The 26,512-nt window shown below is 37.5% G+C and overlaps 2 protein-coding genes across 3 annotated transcripts in view; both read left to right on the top strand.

Moving 5' to 3' along the window:
- CLNS1A (chloride nucleotide-sensitive channel 1A) overlaps positions 1 to 26,512 on the top strand; it is an 820,929-nt gene that overhangs the window by 735,071 nt on the left and 59,346 nt on the right. The window lies entirely within an intron of this gene.
- The window catches only part of RSF1 (remodeling and spacing factor 1), a 157,996-nt gene that overhangs the window by 117,705 nt on the left and 13,779 nt on the right, over positions 1 to 26,512 (top strand). For both annotated transcript variants that reach the window (XM_050757462.1, XM_050757461.1), the window contains exons 7-14: positions 1,946 to 2,152; positions 6,937 to 7,041; positions 9,021 to 9,100; positions 15,025 to 15,079; positions 16,361 to 16,470; positions 22,253 to 22,320; positions 23,405 to 23,612; positions 25,129 to 25,349. In XM_050757462.1, coding sequence (XP_050613419.1) covers positions 1,946 to 2,152; positions 6,937 to 7,041; positions 9,021 to 9,100; positions 15,025 to 15,079; positions 16,361 to 16,470; positions 22,253 to 22,320; positions 23,405 to 23,612; positions 25,129 to 25,349 — 1,054 coding nt within the window. The remainder of the gene's footprint in view (positions 1 to 1,945; positions 2,153 to 6,936; positions 7,042 to 9,020; positions 9,101 to 15,024; positions 15,080 to 16,360; positions 16,471 to 22,252; positions 22,321 to 23,404; positions 23,613 to 25,128; positions 25,350 to 26,512) is intronic.

The raw sequence follows: 26,512 nt of genomic DNA, 5'->3' as shown, positions 1-26,512 counted from the left end.
TGGTTTTGTCTAAAACTTAGTCATCAAAGACAACTGAAAAAGTGTCTTTCTTCCTCTGAGATACCTTTTCAGACTTTATACTCTATACTCTTGTCATCTTTTAACTTTTTTAAGAAATTAAAAGTAGTATAGAAATATATTCTCCTTGTTAACTATTCAAATAATATCCATCCTGTAGAATTATAGAATGAGAATTCCCCATTGCCATTATTAACAGTTTGGGGATAATTGCCACTATTAACAGTTTGGGGTATAGCATCTTTCCGGTCCTTTTTTTTTTTTTGAGACAGAGTCTTACTCTGTTGCCAGACTGGCGTGCAATGGCACGATCTCGGCTCACTGCAACGTCTGCCTCCCTGGTTCAAGTGATTCTCTTGCCTCAGGCTCCCAAGTAGTTGAGACTACAGGCGCGGGCCACCACACCCAGCTAATTTTTGTATTTTTAGTAGAGGTGGGATTTCACCATGTTGGCCAGGATGATCTCTATCTCTTGACCTGGTGATCCGCCCACCTTGGCCTTCCGAAGTGCTGGGATTACAGTCATGAGCCACTGCGCCCGGCCCTCCAGTCCTTTTTCATGCATTTATGTGGATGTTCATAAATATGTACTTATTTTTAAAAATTGGATCAAATATGTTCATTTTTTCTGTGAGTTTTTCACTTAAAGTGTCTCTGAATTCTTCATGTCAGTATAGTATACTTTTGCTTGTTAATGGCCACACAGTACTCCATAGTGTGGATATACCTCAGTTTATTTAACCACTCACTTACTGATTGACATTTAGGTTGTTTCCAATTTTTCACTATTACAGGCAATGCTGCATTGAAGATCCTTTTGGACATGAGTGAGTATTTCTTTAGAATAGACTCCTAGAATTGGAATTGCTGGGTCAAGGGACATGTATATTTTAAGTTTTGATAGCTACTTCCACATTGCCCTCCAAAAAGGCCCCATTAATATAGCATCTTATTACCAGTGTATGACAGTGCCTATTTTCCCCATTTTACTCATTAATATTGGTGTTACTCATCAGAATTCACTTTTTTATGACCCTGTTATTTTAAGCAAAATATTTTACAAGTCTTTTGCTAGTCGATGGGAATTTTTCATAATTAAAAGTGCTACTTTTCTTTTTAATTTATTTAAACAATCAGATCATTTTTCATTGTAAGTGATCCTGTGTTCCCTGAAATACTGAATTTTTAATTTTTTTTTAGGGTTCCTCTTTTGTTGTTAGAATTAATTTTGTTCTTTTCTAGAGACCTATAGTGTAGGAATAAACTAAAGTACAAGTTGAAAGAGTAAAAAACTAAACAATAAAAAGCTGTTAATCACATTGTAAATTTGTTCTCTGAATGTATATGTTTTTAAGTTTGTCAGGATTTTTTTTATGCAGTTCTGGATTATTTAAAATTTAAAATTTATCTCCAATAGAGGATTTTAAATTTTTACATGAAAATATGTGAGAATATAGTCATCATTCTCTTATAAAGTATTTAAAATGTGCATGACCTTTGACCCAGAATCCTCTTCAAGGAATTTATCCTAACCACAGAGATGTGTGTAAAAATATTTATAAAGATACAGTACATTGTTGACGAAAGTGAAAAACATGGGAAACAACTACCTAAATGTCTAGTAGAGAATTAGATACAAACAGTTATGTAATGGCATTTATAGTAATGTTAGGAGAATATGACTAGGAAAAATATAAGACCAAATGTTCATTATAGTTCAATTTTAAGAAAAAAGAAAACAAAAATTAGAAAAAATAGTGGAAATATATACCAAAATTTAACCATAGCTATATCTGATGATGAGATGATAATAATTTTCTCCTTTTTTTGGTATAGTGGCTGAATATTATACAATGGACATGGAATCAGGAGATTTTTTAAAAGACATTCTTATATCAAATTATCCCAATTTTTTATTTTATACAAGGTAAAACCCAAAGGCAAAGTTCGATGGACTGGTTCTCGGACACGTGGCAGATGGAAATACTCCAGCAATGATGAAAGTGAAGGGTCTGACAGTGAAAAATCATCTGCAGCCTCAGAAGAGGGAGAAGAAAAGGAAAGTGAAGAAGCCATCCTAGCAGATGATGATGAACCGTGCAAAAAATGTGGCCTTCCAAACCATCCTGAGCTTGTATGTACCTGATATAAATGAACAATACTCGTATCACAGACATGGTGAGGTTGCCCAGAGCAACTAACTCTTCTGGGTTTTATCATGGTTTGAATTTCTTGATGATAACTTGTATGCTACAGAGTAACCTTTATTTCTGTTTCTCATACAACCTAATTCTAGGAAGGCCAGCGATCAAGATCCTACTTTCATTCTACCTAGCTTATACATTGATATTTCCTCTACATAATAATACAGCTCAATCTCTTCTCACAAATTGATGAATGTATTCAAGTATTTTTAGTTTGTTCTTTTAAAGTTTTTCTTCTTTCCCTTTAAATTACTTTATAATGGTATTTCTGCCTGGCATGGTGGCCACATGCCAGTAGTTGCAGCTACTCAGGTGGCTGAGGTAGGAGAATTTGAGCCCAGGAACTCAAATGCAACCTGGGCAGCATGGCAAGACCCTGTCTCATGGATGGTTGGATAGATAAATAGGTAAGATAAATAGGTAACTTTATAATGATATGTTTGAAGTGCCAGCTTTAAGTAAATTAGGCCTGAAGGCCTTACTGCCTTCCTATAAAAACATGTAAGTCAAGTAGTAATGTAGTAGGGCTTTAAATTTTTTTAATGGCAAAAGAGTGGCATTGGAATGTTTCTAAAACAGAGAAATGATGAATGCTTGAGGTGATGGATACCCTAGTAACCCCATGTGATTATTACTCATTAGATGCCTTTATTAAAACATCACATGTACCATATAAATATATACACCTACTATATACCCACTAAAATGTTTTTAACGTAAAATTTTTTTTTTTAATTTATAAGAGATAAATCATAGACCAGATATATTCCAAAAAGAATCGTACTGCATTTATAGGGAGCTTTTTCCCCCGGAAGTAAGTGCTTCAAAGGCTGCCTGAATCAGGAGAATCAGTATCTAATCTATTTTATATACTATATCTATATGATATATATATAATTTGCAGTTCATAAGTGAGTCTGTTGAGGAAATAGCCTTGTTATACCTAATTCTATGCACCTGTGCTGTTCTTTTGACTAGATTTTACTTTAAAGGCAAACTCCAGCTATTAAATAGAAGAAAATATAAAGAAAGATGTTTCTACCTGAGTAGAATCGTGTGGACCAGGATTTGAGATCCTCTAAAGTTTGGAAAATTCCTAAGGAGTGGTTCTCCAGGCTCTTTTTTCCTGCAAGGCGTTATGATGTGATGGGAAAAGCATAGGGCCAGACATCCTAAATTCAGATCCTACTTATCAGGATACCACTTATCAGGAGCTAACTTCCCTATATTTTGATTTCTTTATTGTAAGGTGTGACTCATACTACATACTTCTGAGGGGCGTTTTTAACAGCTCATGTAAAGTTACCTAGCACCGTTTCTGATACATATTATGTGCTAGGTAAAAGTTAATTCTGGTTTACTTAGTCTTTTCTTTTTTACTGTTAATATCATATCTGGAAACTAAATGTTATCAATGAAGTTTATCATAACCCAATAGTTTTTAAGGGCTCAAGTAAAAACCAGTGAATGACTTGAGCTCTGAGAAGAATAGATGTTGAAATTATGCTGAGAAGATTCCTCTAAGCATTTTATGATCATCAAGGTCTATGTAAGTTAAATCAATATTTTTATACAGAGAAAGGCCAAGAGGACATTTAAGATAGTAGTCTTTTTCTGCTTTCTAAATCAAGAAAAAAAGCAACACTTGGTGTTCTCTCCTTACCATTTTCTAATGTCCCTTTAAACTAAAAGAGTGCATTTTACCTAAGGCATCAATGACTGCTGTAAGGAACTGATGTGAAGAAATGAGAGGTAAAATGGGGTGAGCAGAAATTATATTGTGAATGACATTGGAAACCGAAGATCCCAAATATGGTAGATTTCTTATGTCAAGTGCTTAAGGATAAACATCAAGTCAAAATATCAAGCAGCTATTCTATGTTAAATCGTAAGAATATGCTGCTGAGCCAGAAAGACATGGTCCTTGTCTTAATTGAGCTTTAACAGCAGAAAAGCAATAAACGTATAAATGAATATAGAATTCTAAGGAATTTTCTAGATGTTTTAGTCAAAATAAATGGATTATTATCTGAGACTTGGAAATCGTACATGGTAGTATTTATTTAGTGAGACTTTACTGCAGAGTAGAAACAATCTTCACTTTAGAAATAAATTCTAAAAGTATACCTGTAATTTTGATATTTGAAATTTAGGTTATGTCTATAGAAACTATGTGATAAATGGATTTAGGTGGCCAGGTTAGTCTGCATGTGCCTATGTAATCAACTGTATACCAGCAGTATAATACTAAAGTAACTACCAAACCCTGGGTATTGGGAGCAAGTGGTGATGCATTGTAATGGTGTGCCTCCTCCCACACCCATGGTACAGGTTAGGATTGCAGAAACTTCATCTGTACTAGGGTTGAGCAAATAAAGAAAGCATAGATAATAGGAGCTATGATGAACCCTATGATGGTAGATTAGAACTGGAGATATTAGCATGAACTCCATATTTATTTTAATATAGGCACAGAAAGATATATGTGTATACGTATACATACATATATAAACACTGTCCTCTGAGAGAGATGAAAAGTAGTTGCCAGTAGCAATGAGCTTTCAGAGCATCCAGATCTTGGTTTCCAAGTACCATTATCCAGTAAAGGAGCTAGGGCTTCTTGAAGAAATGGTTGGTTCTAAGGCTTGGCATGGAAAATACAAGATGTTCCTGAAACATCCTGTAGTGCCAGAAAGTAAGGAAGTACTTTAAAAAAAAAAAGAAAGAAAGAAAGGCAGGCAAGTCCTAAGGATACAAGAGACAAGCTGAAAGAGCTTCCATTGTGTCCATGGCTGGAACAGTTCCAACAACAAATTAAATAATGATAGCTTTGGATTGTAACCCAAAGACTAAAATAAATATTCATTAATTCATATTGATATAAATAATTGAATAAACAAATGTGGGGAAGAAGGGACTTATTTTCCTTACAGAATAATTCCTAATAACATATGTAGAAGGCATAAGAGAGATAGAAAATCACCATCAGAACACCACAGTAATAATCGTTGCAAGCAAAATCCCACTGATTGCTAAAACTAGTGAGCAGAGCTCTAAGGAGAGAGAAGATATTGGCGTAATTTCAGTGCATTTCCCCCAAGTTATTTATTGATTTATTACTATTGAGATTTCAATATATATCCACAAATTATTTGATACTCATACTTCTAGAAAACTTAATTCCCTTACCCTTGAGTGTGGGCTGTACTTATCATGAGAATAGAGTGTGGAAGGTGACCTTACAGTGGATAAAACCAACAGATACTACTTTAACCAAGTGACCAAAGTTAATACCAGCAGTAGTAAGTCATATTGATAACACGTATCCACTGATACAATGCAGTGAGCAGGGCACTTCCCCTCTGTGAGTTCTTCTCCAAAACCTAGAACCCCAGTCTAATCCTGAGTAAACATCAAACAAACTCAAATTTCAGGACAGTCTACCAAAAATATCTGATTACTATAGTACTCTTCAAACTGTTGGTCAGGGAAAACAAAAAAGGACCAAGAAATCCCCCAGTTATGTACTGGGGGATACTAACAAAACATAACTGAATGCAATATGATATCCAAGATTCAAACTCAACAAAAGACATTAATGGAAAAACTTGTGAAATCTGAATAGCCTGTTGTTTAGTTTATAGTATTGATGTTAATTTCTTAGTTTTGATAAATGTACCAGAGTTATATGAGGTAACAGTGTTGAAAATTGGGTGAAGGGTATATGAGAACTTTGTACCATCTTTGCAACTCTTCTGTAAATCTAAAATTATTTAAAAATAAAAGGTTTTCTTTTAAGTTAAACATTTTCGAACATACTATGTTAAGTTTTAGACCTTGGTCCTCTTAAATACCGATAAAGCAACTATAAGACTAAGTGATGTTACGAACCTTTGTATTATATCATGACGGTTCTGAATGTAGTTGTATTCTTTTTCTATACCTCATTCTCTTCCTTATTTGAATTTACATGGTAAAAAGAACCATGAGTGTTTCTTACAGGTAAGTAATTGAAATGCTATTTAAAATGGAAATTTTTTGTGTTTTAAAAATTCTGTGTGGTAGGGTAGTTTTTGATACTTGAGCTTTAAAACTTTGTTATAAAGAATATGTTGTTATAGCCTTTATGGCTATATGCTGAATGAAAAAGGATTCTAACTCTAGGTCAGAAAGGATTTGTTATTTTTAACTAAATTTTGTAGCTTAATTTTTTTTTAGGTTTTTTAAAAAATTAACATGGGCCGGGCGCGGTGGGCCCACGCCTGTAATCCCAGCACTTTGGGAGGCCGAGGTGGGTGGGTCACAAGGTCAGGAGATCAAGACCTTCCTGACCAACATGGTGAAACCCCGTCTCTACTAAAAATACAAAAATTAGCCAGGTGTCGTGGCAGGCACCTGTAGTCCCAGCTACTCAGGAGGCTGAGGCAGGCAGGAGAATGGCTTGAACCTGGGAGACGGAGGTTGCAGTGAACCAAGATTACGCCACTACACTCCTGCCTGGGCTACAGAGCAAGACTGCATCAAACAAACAAATAAATAAATAAATAAATATTGGTATGTCAGATCCCTAATCATCAGAGCTTTTTTTATTTATTAGCTTTATGCAAATAAAGAATGCTTTGCAGTATAGTACTCAGAAATACTGAAATGTCTTTAACCTAAGAGTCATTTAATTTTAGCCATAGTTAGGTTGACGTCAGTGTGGTTATTTCAGATTCTTCTGTGTGACTCTTGCGATAGTGGATACCATACTGCCTGCCTTCGCCCTCCTCTGATGATCATCCCAGATGGAGAATGGTTCTGCCCACCTTGCCAACATGTAAGACCCCGCCCACTTCTGTTTTCCTAGTCTTTGAGTTTGTATTCAAATTAATAATAACTGTTTAATAGCTACTGAATGAATATTTTTAACCTTCAAAGCAATGTGTAAATAATATTTACCTCTGTTTAGATTTCTACCTTTTATTAATAGCTTTAAGGTTTTCCTTTCTGTTTTTTTTCCAAAGCAATTATCAGAAGCCTTCTAAGTTTTGTAAAATTATGAACGGTTTTTTTTATCGTATTTGTTATAAGCACAAAAAGCACCAAGTGTAGATATGTCGAAGGAAGGATATATGTTTCTTCCTATGTATCACTTTGTTTCATCCTCTTTTTTGGTTTCTGCCTACTTTGTATTTGTCAGTAGTTTTATAGATGGTGTTATCAGGGTTAGGAGAAACATAGATTCTCTTTTTCTTCTATCTTAGGCAAATTTTTTTTGGAAGCTGAAGAATCAGGTTATTTCTGTGCTACTGTGCTCATTGGTTACTTTTCTCTCACAAACCTACTTTCATTTGCCTTAAAAATGATAGATTAGGCCAGAAGCAGTGGCTCACACCTGTAATCCCAGCACTTTGGGAGGCCGAGGTGGTCGGATGGATACAAGGTCAAGAGATCGAGACCATCCTGGCCAACATGGTGAAACCCTCTCTCTACTAAAAATACAAAAATTATATAGGCGTGGTGGCACACGCCTTTAGTCCAAGCTACTCGGGAGGCTGAGGCAGGAGAATTGCTTGAACCTGGGAGACGGAGGTTGCAGTAAGCCGAGATCACGCCATTGTACTCAAGTCTGGCAACAGAGCAAGACTCTGTCTCAAAAAAAAAAAAAAAAAAATGATGGATTAAGCCAGGCATGGTGACACATAGCTATAGTCCCAGCTCCTTGGGAGACTGAGGCAGGAGGATCACTCAAGGCCATGAGTTTGAGGCCAGCCTGGGCATCATTGCAAGACCCCCATCTCTAAAAAATTTAAAAGTAGTAATAATTATTTTTTTAAAATGATAAAAGTTTGGCCAGGCATGGTGGCTCATGCCTATAATCCCAGCACTTTGGGAGGCCGAGGCAGGCAGATCACTTGAGGCCAGGAATTCAAGACCAGCCTGACCAACATGGTGATACCCCATCTCTACTAAAAGTACAAAAATTAGACAGGCATGGTGGCACACTCCTGTATTCCCCGCTACTTAGAAGGCTGAGGTACCAGAATCGCTTGAACATGGGAGACAGAGGGTGCAGTAAGCCAAGATTGTACCACTGTAGTCCAGCCTGGGTGACAGAGTGAGATCTGTCTCAAAAAATTAAATTAAATTAAAATAATGAGCTTTATGCATTTCTGTGAAATGGACTTCTGTGGCTTAGCACAGTTTTATTATCAATTACATTTTTCAGCTCTGTTTTAACTCAGTAACTGTGTAGCATTGTTTGTATATTTTTTTCCAGTCTCTTTTTTTTAAGGATAGTCAAGTGAAGTAGTGGGAGTGGAGAAAGAACAAAAAAATCTGTAACTGGTTGTGATCAATTAGTTGTAAATACCACTGCACTCACACCAGCCCAGTCTCTTTTATTAAAAAATAGTTTTGGGCATCATTATGTTTTATCGTACATATAACCTTCTCCCTTTAAAACATCTTTGAATCTTTTTTAAAAAGTATAATCACTGTTGCATACACATATCGAACCAAATGCTATTTTAAACATTGATGATTGCCAGTAGGATAGATACAGAATGCGTTTCTTTTGGCAAAGCTGTATGTTTCTTTAACGTGTGCTTTATTTTAAAGGTACTATGCTCATCTTCTGTTCAAAGGATGCTGAGGCACCTTTTATTTGATTAAACACAAGAAAAGCTTCATTGTTCACTTACTGTGTGGTCCCTTTCTAGCTCTCAGAGCACACTACCCATGAAGTTAACATGTATGTAATAAATGATTGCTAAAAGTTGTTTAAAATGACCCTTATCTATTTTGCTTCTTCAGAAACTGCTCTGTGAAAAATTAGAGGAACAGTTGCAGGATTTGGATGTTGCCTTAAAGAAGAAAGAGCGTGCCGAACGAAGGTATTTTTATATGTGTGTTAATGTTTTGTTTGGGAATATGAGAGCAGAATTCTTTCACTGTATGGATAAATGGATCCATCTAAAACAAGGATTGGCATACTGTGGCCTGTGGGCCAAATCCAGCCTGCTTTTTGTTTTTGTACTGCCTGCTGACTGAGAATGTTTTTTATGTTTTTAAATGATTGGGGGGTAAAAACTAGAATCATATTTCATGACACATGAAAATCATATGATACTCAAATTTTATTGTCTGTGAATAAAGTTTTATTGAACACAATCTTGCTCATTTGTTTATATATTGTCTGTGGCTGCTTTTGCCCTACAACAGCAGCATTGAGTAATTGCAACAGAGACCTTATGACCTGCCATGCTTGCATGCTTATTATCTTTCCTTTTACAGGAAATGTTTGCCAACTTTTGATCTGAAGTATTTATCAGAACTAGCTGGGCATGGTGGCTCCCGCCTGTAATCCCAGCACTTTGAGAAGCCGAGGCAGGCGGATCACCTGAGGTCAGCCTGGCCAACATGGTGAAACCCTGTCCCTCCTAAAATTACAAAAATTAGCTGGGCGTGGTGGCGCACACCTGTAGTCCCAACTACTCGGAGGCTGAGGCAGGAGAATCGTTGCAGTGAATGCCACTGCACTGCAACCTGGGCAAGAGTGAGACTCTGTCTCTAAATAAATAAATAAATAAATAAATAAATGAAGTATTTGTCGGAACCTTCTCTGAATAAATATTGGCCCAAGTATTGTGGAGGGTGTGTCCATAACTAAGTATTGTAGAGAATACAAGAAAACTCTAAGAACTGATCTATAATTTAGTTATCCCTGTCATCTCCTTGGGTGGGCAGCTAACATTGGTGAAATAAAGAGTATTAAATGCTGAATTGTGTCCTACTAACTATAAGAGATGCCCTCTTCTCAATATAGCATTGCAATGGTGGTCTAAAGCAGTTGGAGAAGGCTTTTTTTTTTTTTTTGAGACGGAGTCTCGCTCTGTCACCCAGACTGGAGTGCAGTGGCACAATCTCGGCTCACGGCAACCTCACGCCTCCCAGGTTCAAGTGATTCTTCTGCCTCAGCCTCCTGAGTAGCTGGGACTACAGGTGCCCGCCACCACACCTCGCTAATTTTTGTATTTTTAGTAGAGATAGGGTTTCACATTTTGGCCAGGCTAGTCTCCAACTCCTGACCTTGTGGTCCACCCGCCTCGGCCTCCCAAAGAGCTGGGTTTACAGGTGTGAACCACCCTGCCCAGCCTGGAGAAGGGTTCTTAGATGAAGTTCTTAAGACTGAACTTGAGCTTAATCTTTAAAAGGGGATTCATAATCAGGACAATAGTTTATATTTATTTGTACCTTCTTTAATTAATCTATTTCTGCACATTCATTTTCGCCTACTGTGTACCAAACTGAAGAGGAAAGATCAAAAACAAAGCTCTTGTTTACATGGAACTCACCTTCTATTAGAGAATACAGACATATGAACCAATGATACAATAAAGTAGAAAAGTGGAGGTATATTAAAAGCAATACAAGAACATGGTGGAAGAGCATTTTAGTTCCCATAGCATTTGGGGTTCTCAGGAGAGGCATTGGAAGATAAATTGAGGTTATACCGATGAACGTATTTCAGACAAAGAGCACAAACATGAGCAAAGGCAAAGTGTAAAAGTGACAGTAGATGAGTGATAGTAGATAGATTTTTGTAAAAGCTGAGGAAGGCTAAATTGCGAATAGCTTTCCAGGCTGGGGAATTTGACTTATTCTCTATAGTAAGTGGGGCGGCCATCAAAGGAGACATAGGTAAGTATATCTTTATTTCAGGAAAAAATGCTGTGGTAACAGAAGAATGAATTAGAGTTGGGACTGTTGGAATAGCCAACCTGAGAGGCCTGAATTAGGCCAGGCATTGTGATAATAAGGTGAAGGTGTTAGGGAGAATTTTCAGAGGATTAATCTGTAGGACTTGATGCCCGTTTATACACTGGTATGATTGAGGAAATCTAAGTATTATCTCCTGATTTTACCTTCATTTGCTACTTCTTTACCTTATATCCCCTGACTCATAGTCTTACCCTCCAAATTTAGCTTGCCTTAAGGCAATCAGCTTGTCCCTTGATCCTCTCACTTTACCTTGTGCAAAGGTGAACCATAATAATGGATTCAGCCTCCAGAACCTAAAGGTTTTGTTTTTTTTGCTACCCAGTTTGAGCACTCTGGCTCGTAATGGATGCTACTTAGTTTAAAGGCAAGTTAATCTCTCAAATTGACTAGGACACAAAAGTACTTTGAATTGAGAAATGCTAGGTTATTTCTTTCTTTCTTTTTTTTGAACACAGGGTCTCACTATGTTGCCCAGGCTGGTCTTGGAACTCCTGGGCTCAAGGGATGCTCCTGCCCCAACCTCCCGAGTAGCAGGGACTACAGGTGCCCATCACCACACCCAGCTAAACCCTGGGTTATTTCCATAAACTGCTTGTGTTTCAGATATTTGGAATATCTTCCAAGAACATTTTAAAAAATAAAGAATGATCCTGTATGAAATTACTAGGACTATTTTGATGTGCTGTTTCTCTTGTTTTTATTTTTGACACTGCAAAAGATATAACTAAAGATATTTAAATTAAATCACAAATAAAAACTAGATTTTTCCTTTGCCTCCATCTTGCTCAAAACTGCTTATCCTTTTCAGAAATTAGTGGTTTTCCCATGTCCTGAAGCTGATTTGTCTCAGAAATGTAGATAGCTAATAGGCTCACCGACTAAGGAAGAGAGTTTTGTTTTGTTTTATTTTGAGATGGAGTCTCACTGTGTCACCTAGACTGGAGTTCAGGTGCAGTGGTGAAGTCTCAGCTCACTGCAACTTCCACCTCATGGGCTCAAGCAATTCTCCTGCCTCAGCCTCCCGAGTAGCTGGGATTGCAGGCATGCACCACAATGCCCAGCTAATTTTTTTGTATTTTTAGTAGAGACGGGGATTTCACCATGTTGGCCAGGCTGGTCTTGAACTCCTGACCTCAAGTGATCTACCTACTTTGGCCTCGCAAAGTGCTGGGATTACAGTCATGAGCCACTACTCCCAGCTGAGAATGTATTCTTTCTAAAAGCCAAGAATGTAAACCACTAAGAATGTCTTATCTGCTTATTCTTTGGAGCCCTTTGATGCATATACCATTTATATGTGTAAAAGCCTGGTGAAAACTTTTGACAACAGCCTCATATACTATAGGATATGCCACTGCAATTACAAAATATTTTGATTTTTAGAAATTGATGTTTTAAAGTATGCCACAATATTTGTTTATATTACTGTCTCCAATTTACTAGTTCCTTTACTTTCTCTCCTACTCTAGGTAATCCTCTTTTTTTAAATGGCGTCTTTTTTATTTTTTGGAGGCAGAGCCTCGCTTTGTCATCCAGGCTAGAGTGCAGTGGTGCTATCACTGCAACCTCTGCCTCCCACCTTCAAGCAATCCTCCCACCTCAGCCTCCTGAGTAGCTTGGACCACAGGCACACACCACATGCCTGACTAATTTTTGTATTTTTTTAGTACAGATAGGGTTTTGCCATGTTGGCCAGGTTGGTCTTGAACGCCTAGCCTCAAGTGATCTGCCCACCTTGGCCTCCCAAAACTATGGGTTTACAGGCATGAGCTACCACACCCAGCTTTAAATGTCATCCTTTAAGAGGACATCTGTAATTATGATTTTATATCACATTCTAAGTTCTCAGATTGTGTATAGAAAGGAGAGGAAAGTTACTGTTACAGGAAGACCAGTCTGACACAGAGCTGGTTAACCAATTGTTGTTGGTGTTTGCTGATTCTCCCTAATAATCTGGATAACAAAGCTGTTGCTGTTTATAGTTCCTAGAATACTTGTATGTGTGTGTGTGCATGTATACACACACGTATATATGAATCCTAGGAGCTCTAAACAGCAAAATATGTGTGTTTCTAAAATAAATACTAGCTGTAAATTCTAGCCATCGTCGTTCAGTTTTCTAAAGTAAGCACTTATATTCACTTCTAAAAAATCTGTGAAATAACTTATTTAGCATTCATCCTAGCAGCTTAGAGCCGTACTTACTCCCTGTGTCGTAATACAAGAGCATTTTACTCCCTATTTACTCCCTAAGCAACCCCTGTTTATGCATTCATTCAACATTTAAGCAACATGTATTGGGTACCTACTTTATGCCAATGAGTGTAATCAAATGAGGAAGTATATAATGTGGTCTTTACCTTAGAGGTCTCTACAGTCTTGTGGAAAAGAGGGATGGATGTACATTTCAGTGAGTATTTAGTGGCTAACGAGCAACTGTCTACAGACCTGATGGTGTGATGCTCTGTGATGTTTTAGAAGTCCACTGAATGATTTTTAAACATACTGGTTTTAATAGCATCACAATCTATCTCTAAAAAGACCATGAATATTCTTGTTAGAAGGGCACTAAAGGCTGCACTCTAAAAGACCTAGCCAGCTGGATACATTAATATCCTTATATAAGGAACATTACAAGCAGAGGGAGACAGAATGGTTACTATTTCAGTTCAGTTCAATTTAACATACAGAGGCATGTCGGAGCTCAGCTGTCCTTGAATTGGATTAACTTTCAGAGAACCAGGGAAAACACCTGCATTTTTTTTTTTTTTTTTGTAAATAAGAGACAGGGTCTCACTCTTGATACCCAGGCTGGAGTGCAGTGGCGTGATCAAAACTCACTGCAACCTCAAACTCCTGAGTTCAAGTAATCTTCCCATCTCAGCCTTCTGAGTAACTGGGACAATAGTGTGTGCCACCATACCTGGCCAATTTTTATTTTTTTAATTTTTATAGAAACAGGCGTCTCACTATGTTGCCCAGCTGGTCTTGAATTCCTAGTGTCAAGGGACCTTGTGCCTCGGATTACAGGCATGAGCCACCACACCCATCCATCCTGCTGGTTTTTTATATATAATTTAATTAAAATCAGCAAAGGTTTGTTTCTTGGAAATTAAACTATGGAGATGTCATTGGCTCAAGTCTTCATTTCCTGGCTATAGTTATCTTCAGTTATGGCCTTCTAGAGCAGAGCTATATGTCTGCATTGCTTTCTTCTCTTTCAACAGGAAGGAATGAATGGTCTCAGTGTCATTCACTGGGACCTTGATAAGGTTTTGTTTACATAATTTTTATAGCAATATTTATTACCATGAGATTATAAATGTTAATACATACACCCGAAATATTACTAAAAACTTTCTCCAGCATAACAAAGGTCTAATTTGTCTAATCAAAGGTGGCTTTCCATCTAATCATATCAACTCGTCATAGTATAACTCTTTATGAAGTTGCTTGTCTTATTTCAGTTATAGGTTTTATTTGACCAATGTAAGTCATTTCTGAAAGATATTGTTATATTGTTATCTTAACCCTAGGAAATGTTGAGCTCCCCACACATACTAATACTATATTAAAGTTTTATACTTAATAGCTAACATGGGCCAGGAGCAGTGGTCACGCCTATAAGCCCAGCACTTTGAGAGGCCAAGGTGGGTGGAATTTAAGACCAGGAATTTTGAGACCAGCCTGGCCAACATGGGGCAAAACCCCATCTCTACTAAAAATACAAAAATTATCTGGTTGTGGTGGCGCTCACCTGTAATCCCAGCTACTTGGGAGGCTGAGGCAGGAGAATCACTTGAACCTGGGAAGTGGAGGTTGCAGTGAGCTGAGATTGCACCACCGCACTCCAGCCTGGGCAAGAGAGTGAGACCTTGTCTCTAAATAAATAAGTAAATAATAGCTAACATTTCTGTGACTTACCCTCTGCTATTAACATGAAATTGTAATTTTAACATTGTGTGTATTCGTGATGTTTATGTAACAATTTTATTTTCAGCAAATCTCATGTATTTTGTTTGTTTTTCACCTAAAGAAAAGAACGCTTGGTGTATGTCGGTATCAGTATTGAAAACATCATTCCTCCACAAGTAAGTTTCTGATTTGTAATATTTTTAAATGGGAGATTGTCATAATGCTCTAAAATTTTACCCACCTTATGTAATGTTAGTGGTTTTATTTATTTACTTTGAGAAGGAGTTTCATTCTTGTCATCCAGACTGAAGTGCAATGGCACGTAATCTCTGCTCACTGCAGTGTCTGCCTCCTGGGTTCAAGCAATTCTCCTGCCTCAGCCTCCTGAGTAGCCAGGATTACAGGTGTCCGCCACCACACCTGGCTAATTTTTGTATTTTTAGTAGAGACAGGATTTCACCATGTTGGCCAGGCTGGTCTTGAACTCCTGACATCAGGTGATCCGCCCGTCTCAGTCTCCCAAAGTGCTGGGATTATAGGTGTGAGCCACTGTGCCTGGATGGTGGTTTTAAATCTATGATATACTAGTATTAAAAATGGAAATTTAAGACCTTTGAGAAATCACCCATAATCCCTCATGATTGAAATTTTATGTATGCAGGTGACTCCAAAATGTGATATCACATCTAAACTAAACTTACGGCTTTTACCTTTGGAGTATGTTTCCTGTTTTTACGCTGAACTTTATAATGTGTTGTTAGCTTGTTTTGCATGCTGTTTATGTAAAATGACTAAAGAATAGTTAGGAGAGATTTGATTTTTAATTTTTACTTTGGGGATTGTTGAAAACTTCAGTTTGTATTGTTCATCACAGTTTGGGTTTTTTGAAGGATTACCTTTGTTTTGCATTTATTAGTCTAATTTATAACTAAGGTGTATATATCATGAGTGAAAGTGCATATAATGTGGTTTTGTAATTTACATAGTTTGTAAATTTTTGTAATTTGTAAAAATGTGTATAAGTAATTTCATTCCGGCTTAATTAAATCACAAGCTTAAATGGCCTGTCAAGTTACTTCCTTGAGTAGCAACCCCTTTCTTCTAAATCTTTCATTCGGGCAGCATACCTGTTGAACATCTTCTGTTGCAAGTTTATTTGTTAAAAGATGTATCAGTGGAAAAAATTCATCATGACTGTTTTAAAACAAGTACTGGTTGTAAACTCACAAAAGCATAAGAATTTTAATACAGAAGGATTTCATCCTTTAATCACCAGCATTCTTTTTAATCTGTATACTCGATGTTGCCATGTTTATTCACTTCTGGAGGGAATCATCTCGAACTTTTTCAAACCTTTCACATGTGCTACCTAGATGGAGATTACAAAACTGTTTATCCCAAGGAACTTTGTTCTGTCATAAGGAATAACCTCGATGCTTATTATCATATTTTTTAAGGAGCCGGACTTTTCTGAAGATCAAGAAGAAAAGAAAAAAGATTCCAAAAAATCCAAAGCAAACTTGCTTGAAAGGAGGTCAACAAGAACAAGGAAATGTATAAGTTACAGGTATGAAATGTGTGGAAATGTCTACAGTGAAAGAGGATTTATTTTGCAAGTACACAGCATGATCCAGAAGTATATGCTTTTCCTATCATGCTGATTATTAGCAGTTGTATATATATATTTCTTGCCTTCTATTTTTAGTTATATAATTTTTTTTCTTTTTTTTTTTTTTTCTTTTTTTTTTTTTTTTTTTTTGAGACTGAGTCTCGCTCTTGTTGCCCAGGCTGAAGTGCAATGGCACGATCTCAGCTCACTGCAACCTCCACCTCCCGGGTTCAAGTGATTCCCCTGCCTCAGCCTCCCAAGTAGCTGGGATTACAGGTGCCCACCACCACGCCCGGGTAATTTCTTTTGTGTTTTTCATAGAGACGGGTTTCACCATGTTGGCCAGGCTGATCTCGAACGCCTGACCTCAGGTGATTTGCCCTCCTCAGCCTCCCAAAGTGCTGAGATTATAGCCGTGAGCTACCACGCCCGGCCTAGTCATAGAATTTTAGAGCAGAGTGATCTTTTCCAAATGTAAATCTGTTCGTGTCATCCTCTTTTGCTTTAATATAGTTTGTCAGATTTCCATAGCTCTTGGGATAAGGATTGTTCCTTTTTTTTTTTTTTCCCGAGATGGAGTCTTGCCTTGCCACCAGTCTGGAGTACAGTGGCGCCATCTCCACTCACTGCAACCTCCACCTCTCGGGTTCAAGCAATTCTCGTGCCTCAGCCTCCCAAGTAGCTGGGACTACAGGCGCCCGCCACCACGCCCAGCTAAATTTTGTATTTTTAGTAGAGATGAGGTTTCACCATGTTGGCCAGGATGGTCTCAATCTCTTGACCTTGTAATCCACCTGCTTCAGCCTCCCAAAGTGCTGGGATTACAGGCGTGAGCCACCACACCTGGCCAAGCATTGATACTTTTAATAAGGCCAGTAAGGCACTGCATAGTCTCATCTCTACTTCCCTCTCCAACTCTGTCTTATCACATTCTCCCTTACACTCTCCGCATTTGCTGCATCTCCTTTTAGTCCATTTGTACATACTGTTTACCTGCACTTTCCTTTTCAGTTTTAGCTTGTTAACCTCCTCTATGTGAAATCCCCCCATTATATGCCTTCATAGCAACCAGTTCTTTTCCCTGAAAGCACTTATAATTGTAATGAGTGTGGTTGTGATGACTTACTAACATTTTTCATCATCACTAGATTGTTAGCGTGAAGGTAAGGACTATGTCTCTTTTACATGGACTTGTGTCCCCTATACCTAGCATAGTGCTGACAGATAATTAATGCTTCATTAGTACCTAGTGAAAGAATCGGTAAATATTACCTGGTTTACCTTTTAACACCAAAGACACCAGAAAAGGAAATTTTTCCATGGTCATTGTTAGTAGCTAATCCTAGAAACCGTATCTTCTAAAACCCTATCTTCCAGCCTAGTGTTCTTTCCACTAAATCATGCTGTCTTATTCAAATAATAAATAAATTATATGTTAGTTATTTTAGATCATTTTTCGGCCTACAGCTTCTAAAATCTGGGATAACACCAAAGCAGTTTTTTAACTTGAATAACTGGAAATGGAAAAGGAAAACAGTGGATTTTATAAAACTCTTAACTTTGAACTTGCTTCTTATTTATAAACTTACATCAGTAATCATGGAGGAATTTGCCTCTATTGTTAGTGTTAAAACTTTATAAAAATATGGTAGAATCAGTTAGGGTAAAATCTCATATACACGGGAATAGTGCCCATCCTAGTCTTTAAAAAAACACTTCAAAAAATAAAAAGTATTCTTCTATATGTATGAAGTCAAAGCTGACAGATGGAAAGTGCAAATGTAAAGTCAGTTCTGCTGCAACATAACATGTATTTTTAAAAATCACCATGCTGTGCAAAATTATACAGGAAAAACCTTAGGGATTATGGAAAATATGGGGTTAGAGACATACATTAAAGACTTCATTGGCAATGCATTAAAAAAGATAGGAATATACTAAAAATGAGAGCACCATTTGACATATGTTAAATAAGTAAGAAATACATAAATACTACATTAACTCTGGCGTTTTATACTGAGAAAAGACCTGAAGCTTGTCTGTGGAAGCAGAGAATTGCAGTTTGTAAATTATGATGTGGTGGCAGAAGGAGGTTTATCTGAAATCAGAAAAGTGTAACATCACATGCAAAAGGCTATAGTTTATAACACATAGTGAACTGATGTTACTGGTAGATGTCTTGGGTATGTGTGTTTTGTATATTGCTGTGCAACTCAGTTCAGCTAGGTGCAGTTTTCTGCGTTCACCTAGCGTTTCTCACAAATGAAATTGCACATAAATTGGCTGGGCATGGTGGCTTACACTTGAAATCCCAGTACTTTGGGAAACTGAGGCAGGAGGATCATTTCAGTGCAGAAGTTCAAGACCATCCTGGGCATCATAGACTCTGTAAGAGAGAGGATGGCGGGGAGGAGGGAAGGAAAGGAAGGGAAGAAAGAAGGGGAGGAAGGAAATTGCACATAAGCATGTACGAATGAAATACGTATCATGTTTGAGTTGTTTTGTAATATGTCAGTCATTTTGGAACTAGGTAGAGTATAAAATAAATGCATTACATAATACATTTTATACGAAAAAACATAGTTTACCCTAAATTCCTATTTTACTCGTATATAATTTTAGAGCTTAAAGGGATAATCTGTGTTAATCCACCATCACAGATGAGACAACCAAGACCAAGGGAATATAGATACATGGAGTGTTGTGTTCAGAAATCTTTTATCTGATTATCTTTTATCTGCATCTGGGATATAAATCAAGACTGTTTAGTTGCATTAAAAATGACTTAGATTATCATTAAGGCAAGAGTGGAATGTTTCATTCTTTCTGAAATAGTTTCAGATACCTGAAGTTCTGATGGTCTTTGATTTTAGCAAACAGTTTCAGATACCTGAAGTTCTGATGGTCTTTGATTTTAGCAAACAAATTTCTCAGTAAGAAAGTAGTCACTCAAAGAAATAGGTTATTATGCGACCTTACAGCTGCACCCTATCCTCAGGACAAATGCTGTTTTCAGTTAACTTTGCATCTGGCATCTGGCTTTATCTGTATCTGCTATTCTACCCTAATGAATGGATGTGCTGAGTTTTACTTTCTCAGAACTTAAGAAAAATCCGCACTACAGCTACCAGAATGTTTCTCAAAATATGCAGTTGTGAAAAATTGGAAATAAACTGTTTTGACTAAATATGGTACATGTGTAAGATGAGATACTATGCAGCCAGTAAAAATTACATTGTAAAAGAAGAGCTCTCCATCTGAAATTTATGAGTCCTTTGAAATTATATATTCTAACTATGAAGGCCAGATATTTAGTTTTTAGAGATGGGGTCTTGTTATGTTGCCTAGACTGGACTCCCAACTCGTGGGCTCAAGCCATCCAACTGCCTCAGACACCCAAGTAGTTGGGACTGTGGACTCAAGCCATCCTACTGGCTTGACCTCCCAAGTAGCTGGGACTATGGGTGTATACAACCACTCCCAGCCTCCAGCTTTTAGTCTTTTTTTCTTTTTTTGAGACAGGGTTTCACTCTGTCGCACAGACTGGAGTGCAGTGGCATGATCACAGCTCACTGCAGCCTGGAACACCTATGCACAAGCAGTCCTATTGCCTCAGCTTCCCAAAGTGCTAGGACTACAGGCACACATCACCATACCTGGCTAATGTTTTTAATTTTTAATTTTTGTAGATAACAGGGTCTCACCATATAGCCCAGACTGGTCTCAACCTCCTGGGCTCAAGTTATACTCCTGCCTCAGCCTGCCAAGAGTGCTGAGCCACTGCACCCAGCCCCAGCTTTTAGTTTTGATGCAGTTGTTAATCCATTGTGTGCTCGTAATCTCACCCTCTTCAATATAATATACTCTGGTGATGGAAGTGTTCTATTTCTTTGATGTCTGATATAGTGGCCGTAGCCATATGTGACTATTAAATACTTGAATTATATCTAGTGAGGAACAGAATTTTAAATTTTAATGAATTTAAATATAAGTAGCCACACATGGCTAGTAATTACCATTTTTAGCATAGTTTTAAACAAGTTACTTCATAACTTGTTTTGAGATTTGGCTGAGCCCTGAAGTAAAAGGCATTTTATATGTGAAGAAATCTTAGGAATCCTTTAGTCTTGATCCTTTTCTTTAAGTCAAGGTAAACAGCTTCAAGAAGTACTTTTACCTAGTTCTAAAATTTTAACCTTTCATGTATGAATTTTAGTAATAATATAATTTTCAATAGCAGTAATAATATAGCCCTATTATTGGGACTTTTTTTTTTTTTTTTGAGACAGGGTCTCACTCTGTCCCCCAGGCTGGAGTGCAATGGTGCAATCTTGGCTTACTGCATCCCCTGCCTCTTGGGCTCAAGCAATCCTCTTGTCTCGGCCCCTCAAGTAGCTGGAACTACAGGCACACACCAGCTAATTTTTTGTATTCTTTATAGAGACGGGGGTTCACCATGTTGCCCAGGCTGGTCTTGAACTCCTGGTCTCAAGTGATCTACCTGCCTTGGCCTCCCAGAGTGTTGAGATTACAGATGTAAACCACTGTGCCTAGACATATTATTAGGACTTAATAGCATTTATGGAACTGTAATTTTATTTTACTTACTTTGCCATGTGATTTGTATAATTAGGAGTTGGCAAATTATGGCCTGTGGGCCCAATTCAGCTCACTTCTAGTTTTTGTACAACGTGACCTCAAAGTGGTTTTATAAATGCTTCAAAAAAAGGATCAAAAGAAAAATAATATCCTGTGAAAATTATATGGAAATTACCTATAATTCAAATTTTAATGCTTATAAAGTTTTATTGAAACACATTTGTATCATTTACTTACATGTTGTCTGTAGCTGCTTTGCACTACAGTAGCAGAGTTGAGTAGTTACAACAGAGACTGCATTGTCTGAAAAGCCTAAAATATTTATCATCTGGCCCTTTATAAAAATTTTTGCTGACATTGTCTCAGTCCAATTTGACTGCTATCACAAAGTAACCGTAAACTGGATAACCTATAATCAACAGAAATTTATTTCTCACGGTTCTAGAAGCTAGGGAGTCCAAGGTCAAGGCACTGGCAGGTATGGTGTCTGGTGAGGGCCTGCTTTCTGGTTCATAGATGGCATCTTCTAGGGTGTTCTTAATCACAGAAGGGATGAGGGGACTCTTTAGGGTAGACCTAATGCCTAGTGAAGGCCTTCTCCTTCGTAGATGGCCATCTTCTCACTGTAACCCCATATGGTGAAAGAAACAAAGGGTCTCTCTCTGGCTTCTTTTATATGGGCACTAATCTTATACATGAGGGCTCTGCCAAAGACCCCACCTCCTAATACCATCACCTTGAGATTTATTATTTCAACATGTGAATTTTGAGGGGACATAAACAATCAGACAGTAACAGACATCTGCTAAAGGTATTCTTTAAAAATAAAAGGCCGCTGGGTGCGGTGGCCCACGCCTGTAATCCCAGCACTTGGATCACGAGGTCAAGAGATGCAGACCATTCTGGCCAAATGGTGAAACCCTGTCTCTACTAAAAGTACAAAAATTAGCTAGGTGTGGTGGCACATGCCTGTAGTCGCAGGTACTCGGGAGGCAGAGGTTGCAATGAACCGAGATGGTGCCACTGCACTCCAGCCTGGCGACAGAACAAGACTCCATCTCAAAAATAAATAAATAAATAAAAATAATTAAACAAAAAAAAGCCAGGACAGGCTATAATGTGATCATTGTATATATTTTAGATTTGATGAGTTTGATGAAGCAATTGATGAAGCTATTGAAGATGATATCAAAGAGGCCGATGGAGGAGGTATGTGTTTGTCATTCTCTCTTCTTCATAGAACTCTGCCAAGAAGTTCATTCAGGTGCCAAATTAGGGCAGTGAGCATATTTTTTTATTCTCTTTCCCAGTGTGTATTATGATTAGTACTGATGTTAGTTGTCTCAGATTTAGAGTAATTTTTGGACACGATGTCAGTGTATAGACTCAGATCTTACTAATTACTTTTAAAGCAGTTTTGTTTTACAACCTGATATAAAACATTGATGTTCCTACATAGGTTTAAAAATTTACTTCTGATTCCATATAGAAAACTGAGGAAACTTTTGTGTTGTCTTTGAGACTACGAAGTCTCAACAATTATGGATAATCAGAACCAAAATAATTTAAACCAAAATTTAAGTTAACCTATTAAAAATTGGTTTCTTAGTTTCATAGTCTTTAGTAAGTGGCATTAAAATAGAAGAACTTGAAGGTAATTTAATTAAAGCACTATTAGCCAATGCTCCAATATGGAACACTCTGGTTTCTACTTAGTTATTATGAAAACTCTGGAAAAGATTGATAAGTAGGTCGTTTAAGGCTTTTCCAGAAATGTTTGTCTTGTTTACATCTTTGCTGCTGAATTCTCACTTTTTCTGTCCTGCAAACACTGTTTTTAAAAACTCTATTGGCCTCTTTCTAAAGCCTTGTCCAAAAGACAGCTTTCAAGAAGAGATTCTTGAGTGACTGCTCATAGGTATGAGGTTTCTTTTTTGGGTGATGAAAATGTTCTGGAGTGAGTTAGTGGTGATGGTTGCACAGCTTTGTGACTATACTGAAAACCTCTGAATCGCACACTTTAAGAGGGTGAATATTATGGTGTGTGAATTATATAAAAATTTAAAAAACAAGAGGTTCCCTACGTAGTAAACTTCTATTCAGTAGGATAAACGAATGCTAAAACTCTGAGACCTCTGTCAGCTGAAGTCATGAGAAAACTGCGTATTTGTAGGAAGAAAATAAAGAAATGAAGAGCTACTAAGCATGAATAAGGACTGTCTCTAGAAATTAAAGGGAAGCTTTTAATAAACACATATTTTTCTCTCCCTGAACTTCCCTCCTCCAAACTCAGGAGTTGGCCGAGGAAAAGATATCTCCACCATCACAGGTCATCGTGGGAAAGACATCTCTACTATTTTGGATGAAGAAAGAAAAGAAAATAAACGACCCCAGAGGGCAGCTGCTGCTCGAAGGAAGAAACGCCGGCGGTTAAACGATCTGGACAGTGACAGCAACCTGGATGAAGAAGAGAGCGAGGACGAATTCAAGATCAGTGATGGGTGCGTGGTCTCCCATTAGACCCCAATCCCTAGATACCAGCAGGAACAGGACTGGGCTAGCAGAGAGGCTTGCCCGTGCCGTGATGAGGGTTTTCTTCTTCATGTCCATAGACTAGATCTGTTTATTTTCAGGATATTTAAAGCAGATTCAAGAATACTAATTTTGGCCCGTTTTTAAAATTTAGAACAGAAAATAGATTTATGGTTGTTTAACATTCAAAATTATATTTAAATTTTACTGACTACAATTAAACTTTGATTTGTCAAGAGCTTTCTCTGTACCTCTGTGCCACCTTCTGCCAGGTCTGTGAGGGGTTTCCAGTCCTATGCGAAAAATAAATAAGTAATTAGATATTATCCTCTCATGACTCATAGGAGTTGGACTTGGGACAGGTAATCCAGTATAGAAGATCAAGAAAGGCTTCTTTGCAGAGTTGAAATTGAAACAATATTGCAGAGTTTCTCCTTTCAGATTATTAGAAGAGGAAACAAGCATATAAACCACAAAAAAAGTCGTTCTGCGTAACTGCTACTAAAATACAGGGAAAGATAAATTAGGGTACAGAGGAAAGTTGGCTTAAAGTAAAAGTAAAGCTTGATCTTAAATTTAAAGAATAAATATTTGGAATCAACAAGTGTGGGACTAAAAGCAGGATAAGATAAAGGTATTATAAGCATAGAAGTTTTATGTCCAAGACAGCAAGCCATAAAATGTCATGGAATGTTTGGGAAACTCCTGTTGGCTCAGGATAGCCGGAATAAGGGGATGAAGTAGAGAGTGCCCTGCTGGAGATGTGGCGAAGTGATAAAAAGAACCAGATTAGGGAGTGTTTTATTAGTCATGCATAAGTGTTTTGACTTATCTTGAAAATTATACAAAACCAGTGAAGGGTTTTAAACACAAAATTAATATGAGATTTATGCTTCAGAAAGATTCATCCTGGCATTCATTTGGAGAATAGATTGAGGGGAAATGAGACCAGATATTAGAGAAACTATTTGTGGAGTTGCTTTTGTAGTTTAGGTGAGTATGAAAAGCTGAAAACAGAAGAGATCAGGTTTGAGAGATTATCTTTTAAGAGGTAGACTCTAGAGAAATTAGTAATTGATTAGATATGATCAATGAAAAGGGGAAAGTTAGGATATATACCACGTTTCTGGTTGGAGTTACTGGATGAGTGATGACGCCAAATACCAGGCCAGGGAACAGAAGAGAGAAGTAGATTGGGAAATAATGAATTCACTTTTGAATATGTTGAATTTAACATGGGGGACATCTCAAGAGGTCAAACCAGTACAGAAATCAACATTAATTCATCTTTACAACCCCTCCTAAGAGGATAGGGGGCAAAACATTTTCCCCATTTTATAAATAGGGCATTTGATACAATTATCTGGATATGTTGCACTATACTTAATGATTCACTGGGCTCACTAGAATTTGAACTTAGTACTCTTAAAAAATGGGTTCACTCTTCTAAATACTATTGTATTTTATCTGATTTCTCTTGGACAGATCTCAAGATGAATTTGTTGTGTCTGATGAAAACCCAGATGAAAGTGAAGAAGATCCACCATCTAATGATGACAGTGACACTGACTTTTGTAGCCGTAGACTGAGGCGACACCCCTCTCGGCCAATGAGGCAGAGCAGGCGTTTGCGAAGAAAGACCCCAAAGAAAAAGTATTCCGATGATGATGAAGAGGAGGAATCTGAGGAGAATAGTAGAGACTCTGGTAAAAATAATCTGTATCCATATGATACCTCAGCTCAACAAATTCTTTTTTTTTTTTTTTTCTTGTTGCTCATGCTGGAGTGCAATGGCACCATCTCGGCTCACCGCAACCTCTACGTCCCGGGTTCAAGCGATTCTCCTGCCTCAGCTTCCCAAGTAGCTGGGATTACAGGCATGCACACCATGACCGGCTAATTTTGTATTTAGAAACGGAGTTTCTCCATGTTGGCCAGGCTGGTCTCAAACTCCCGACCTCAGGTGATCTGCCCACCTCAGCCTCCCAAAGTGCTGGGATTATAGGCACGAGCCAGCACACTGGCCAGCTCAACAAATTCTTACGACTTCTGGAGTTAAGAGTTCTTAAAATTCTGTTCCTAAGACTTATTTCTGACTAAATTTTTCTCATAGAAAGCACATCTGAGAAAATACGTACAGATTGATATGTTAACTTCATATCAGATGCCTAGTAGGATTGTGATGACTCCTTGGTGTCAAATGTTTCCATGCCTAAACCTTCACCTTCATAGGGTTTCTTGGAAATCATTTTCAATAAACCGTGAACATTTCCATCGATGCCCAGCTGTTGAAGAGAGAAGAATATAAGTTAACTCACATTTAGACCACAGTCAGTGTTGAGTAGTTTTTACAGGTTAACAGTAGTTGGTGGTGTTATAGAGTATGCTTATCCTTATTAAGTGAGTAAATAGAGGCTCAACCACTAAAAGAAATGCGTGCTCATCTTACTGGAGCACGCGTTTACTTACTGGATAGGTGTCATCTTACTGGAGAAGAACCATAGATATGAGTGTCAGACTCTGGCCATCTTTGTGGGGGTTTTTTGGTTTTATTTATCTTCTTTCCTAAACTGTCTAAATAAGTGATGATAATATCATGCCGCTTTATCAGTGATTATTTCTTAAGAACAAGGACATTTTCTTACATAACCACAGTGCAGTTACCAAATTCAGATATTTTAACATTGATATAATGCTATTACCTAATTAACAGTACACATTCAAATTTTTATCAAGTATCTCTGTATTATTCTTTATATCTTTTTATTTTCCTAACCCAGGATCCATTCCAGGGCTATGTGTTTATTCACATCTCTTTAGTCTCTATTAATCTGGAATGTTCCTCAAATTTTGTCTCATCGATCTTGAT

Source organism: Macaca thibetana, chromosome 14 (assembly GCF_024542745.1).
Source record: "Macaca thibetana thibetana isolate TM-01 chromosome 14, ASM2454274v1, whole genome shotgun sequence".
NCBI lineage: Eukaryota > Metazoa > Chordata > Mammalia > Primates > Cercopithecidae > Macaca > Macaca thibetana.
This window is presented reverse-complemented; position numbering and strand designations above follow the sequence as displayed.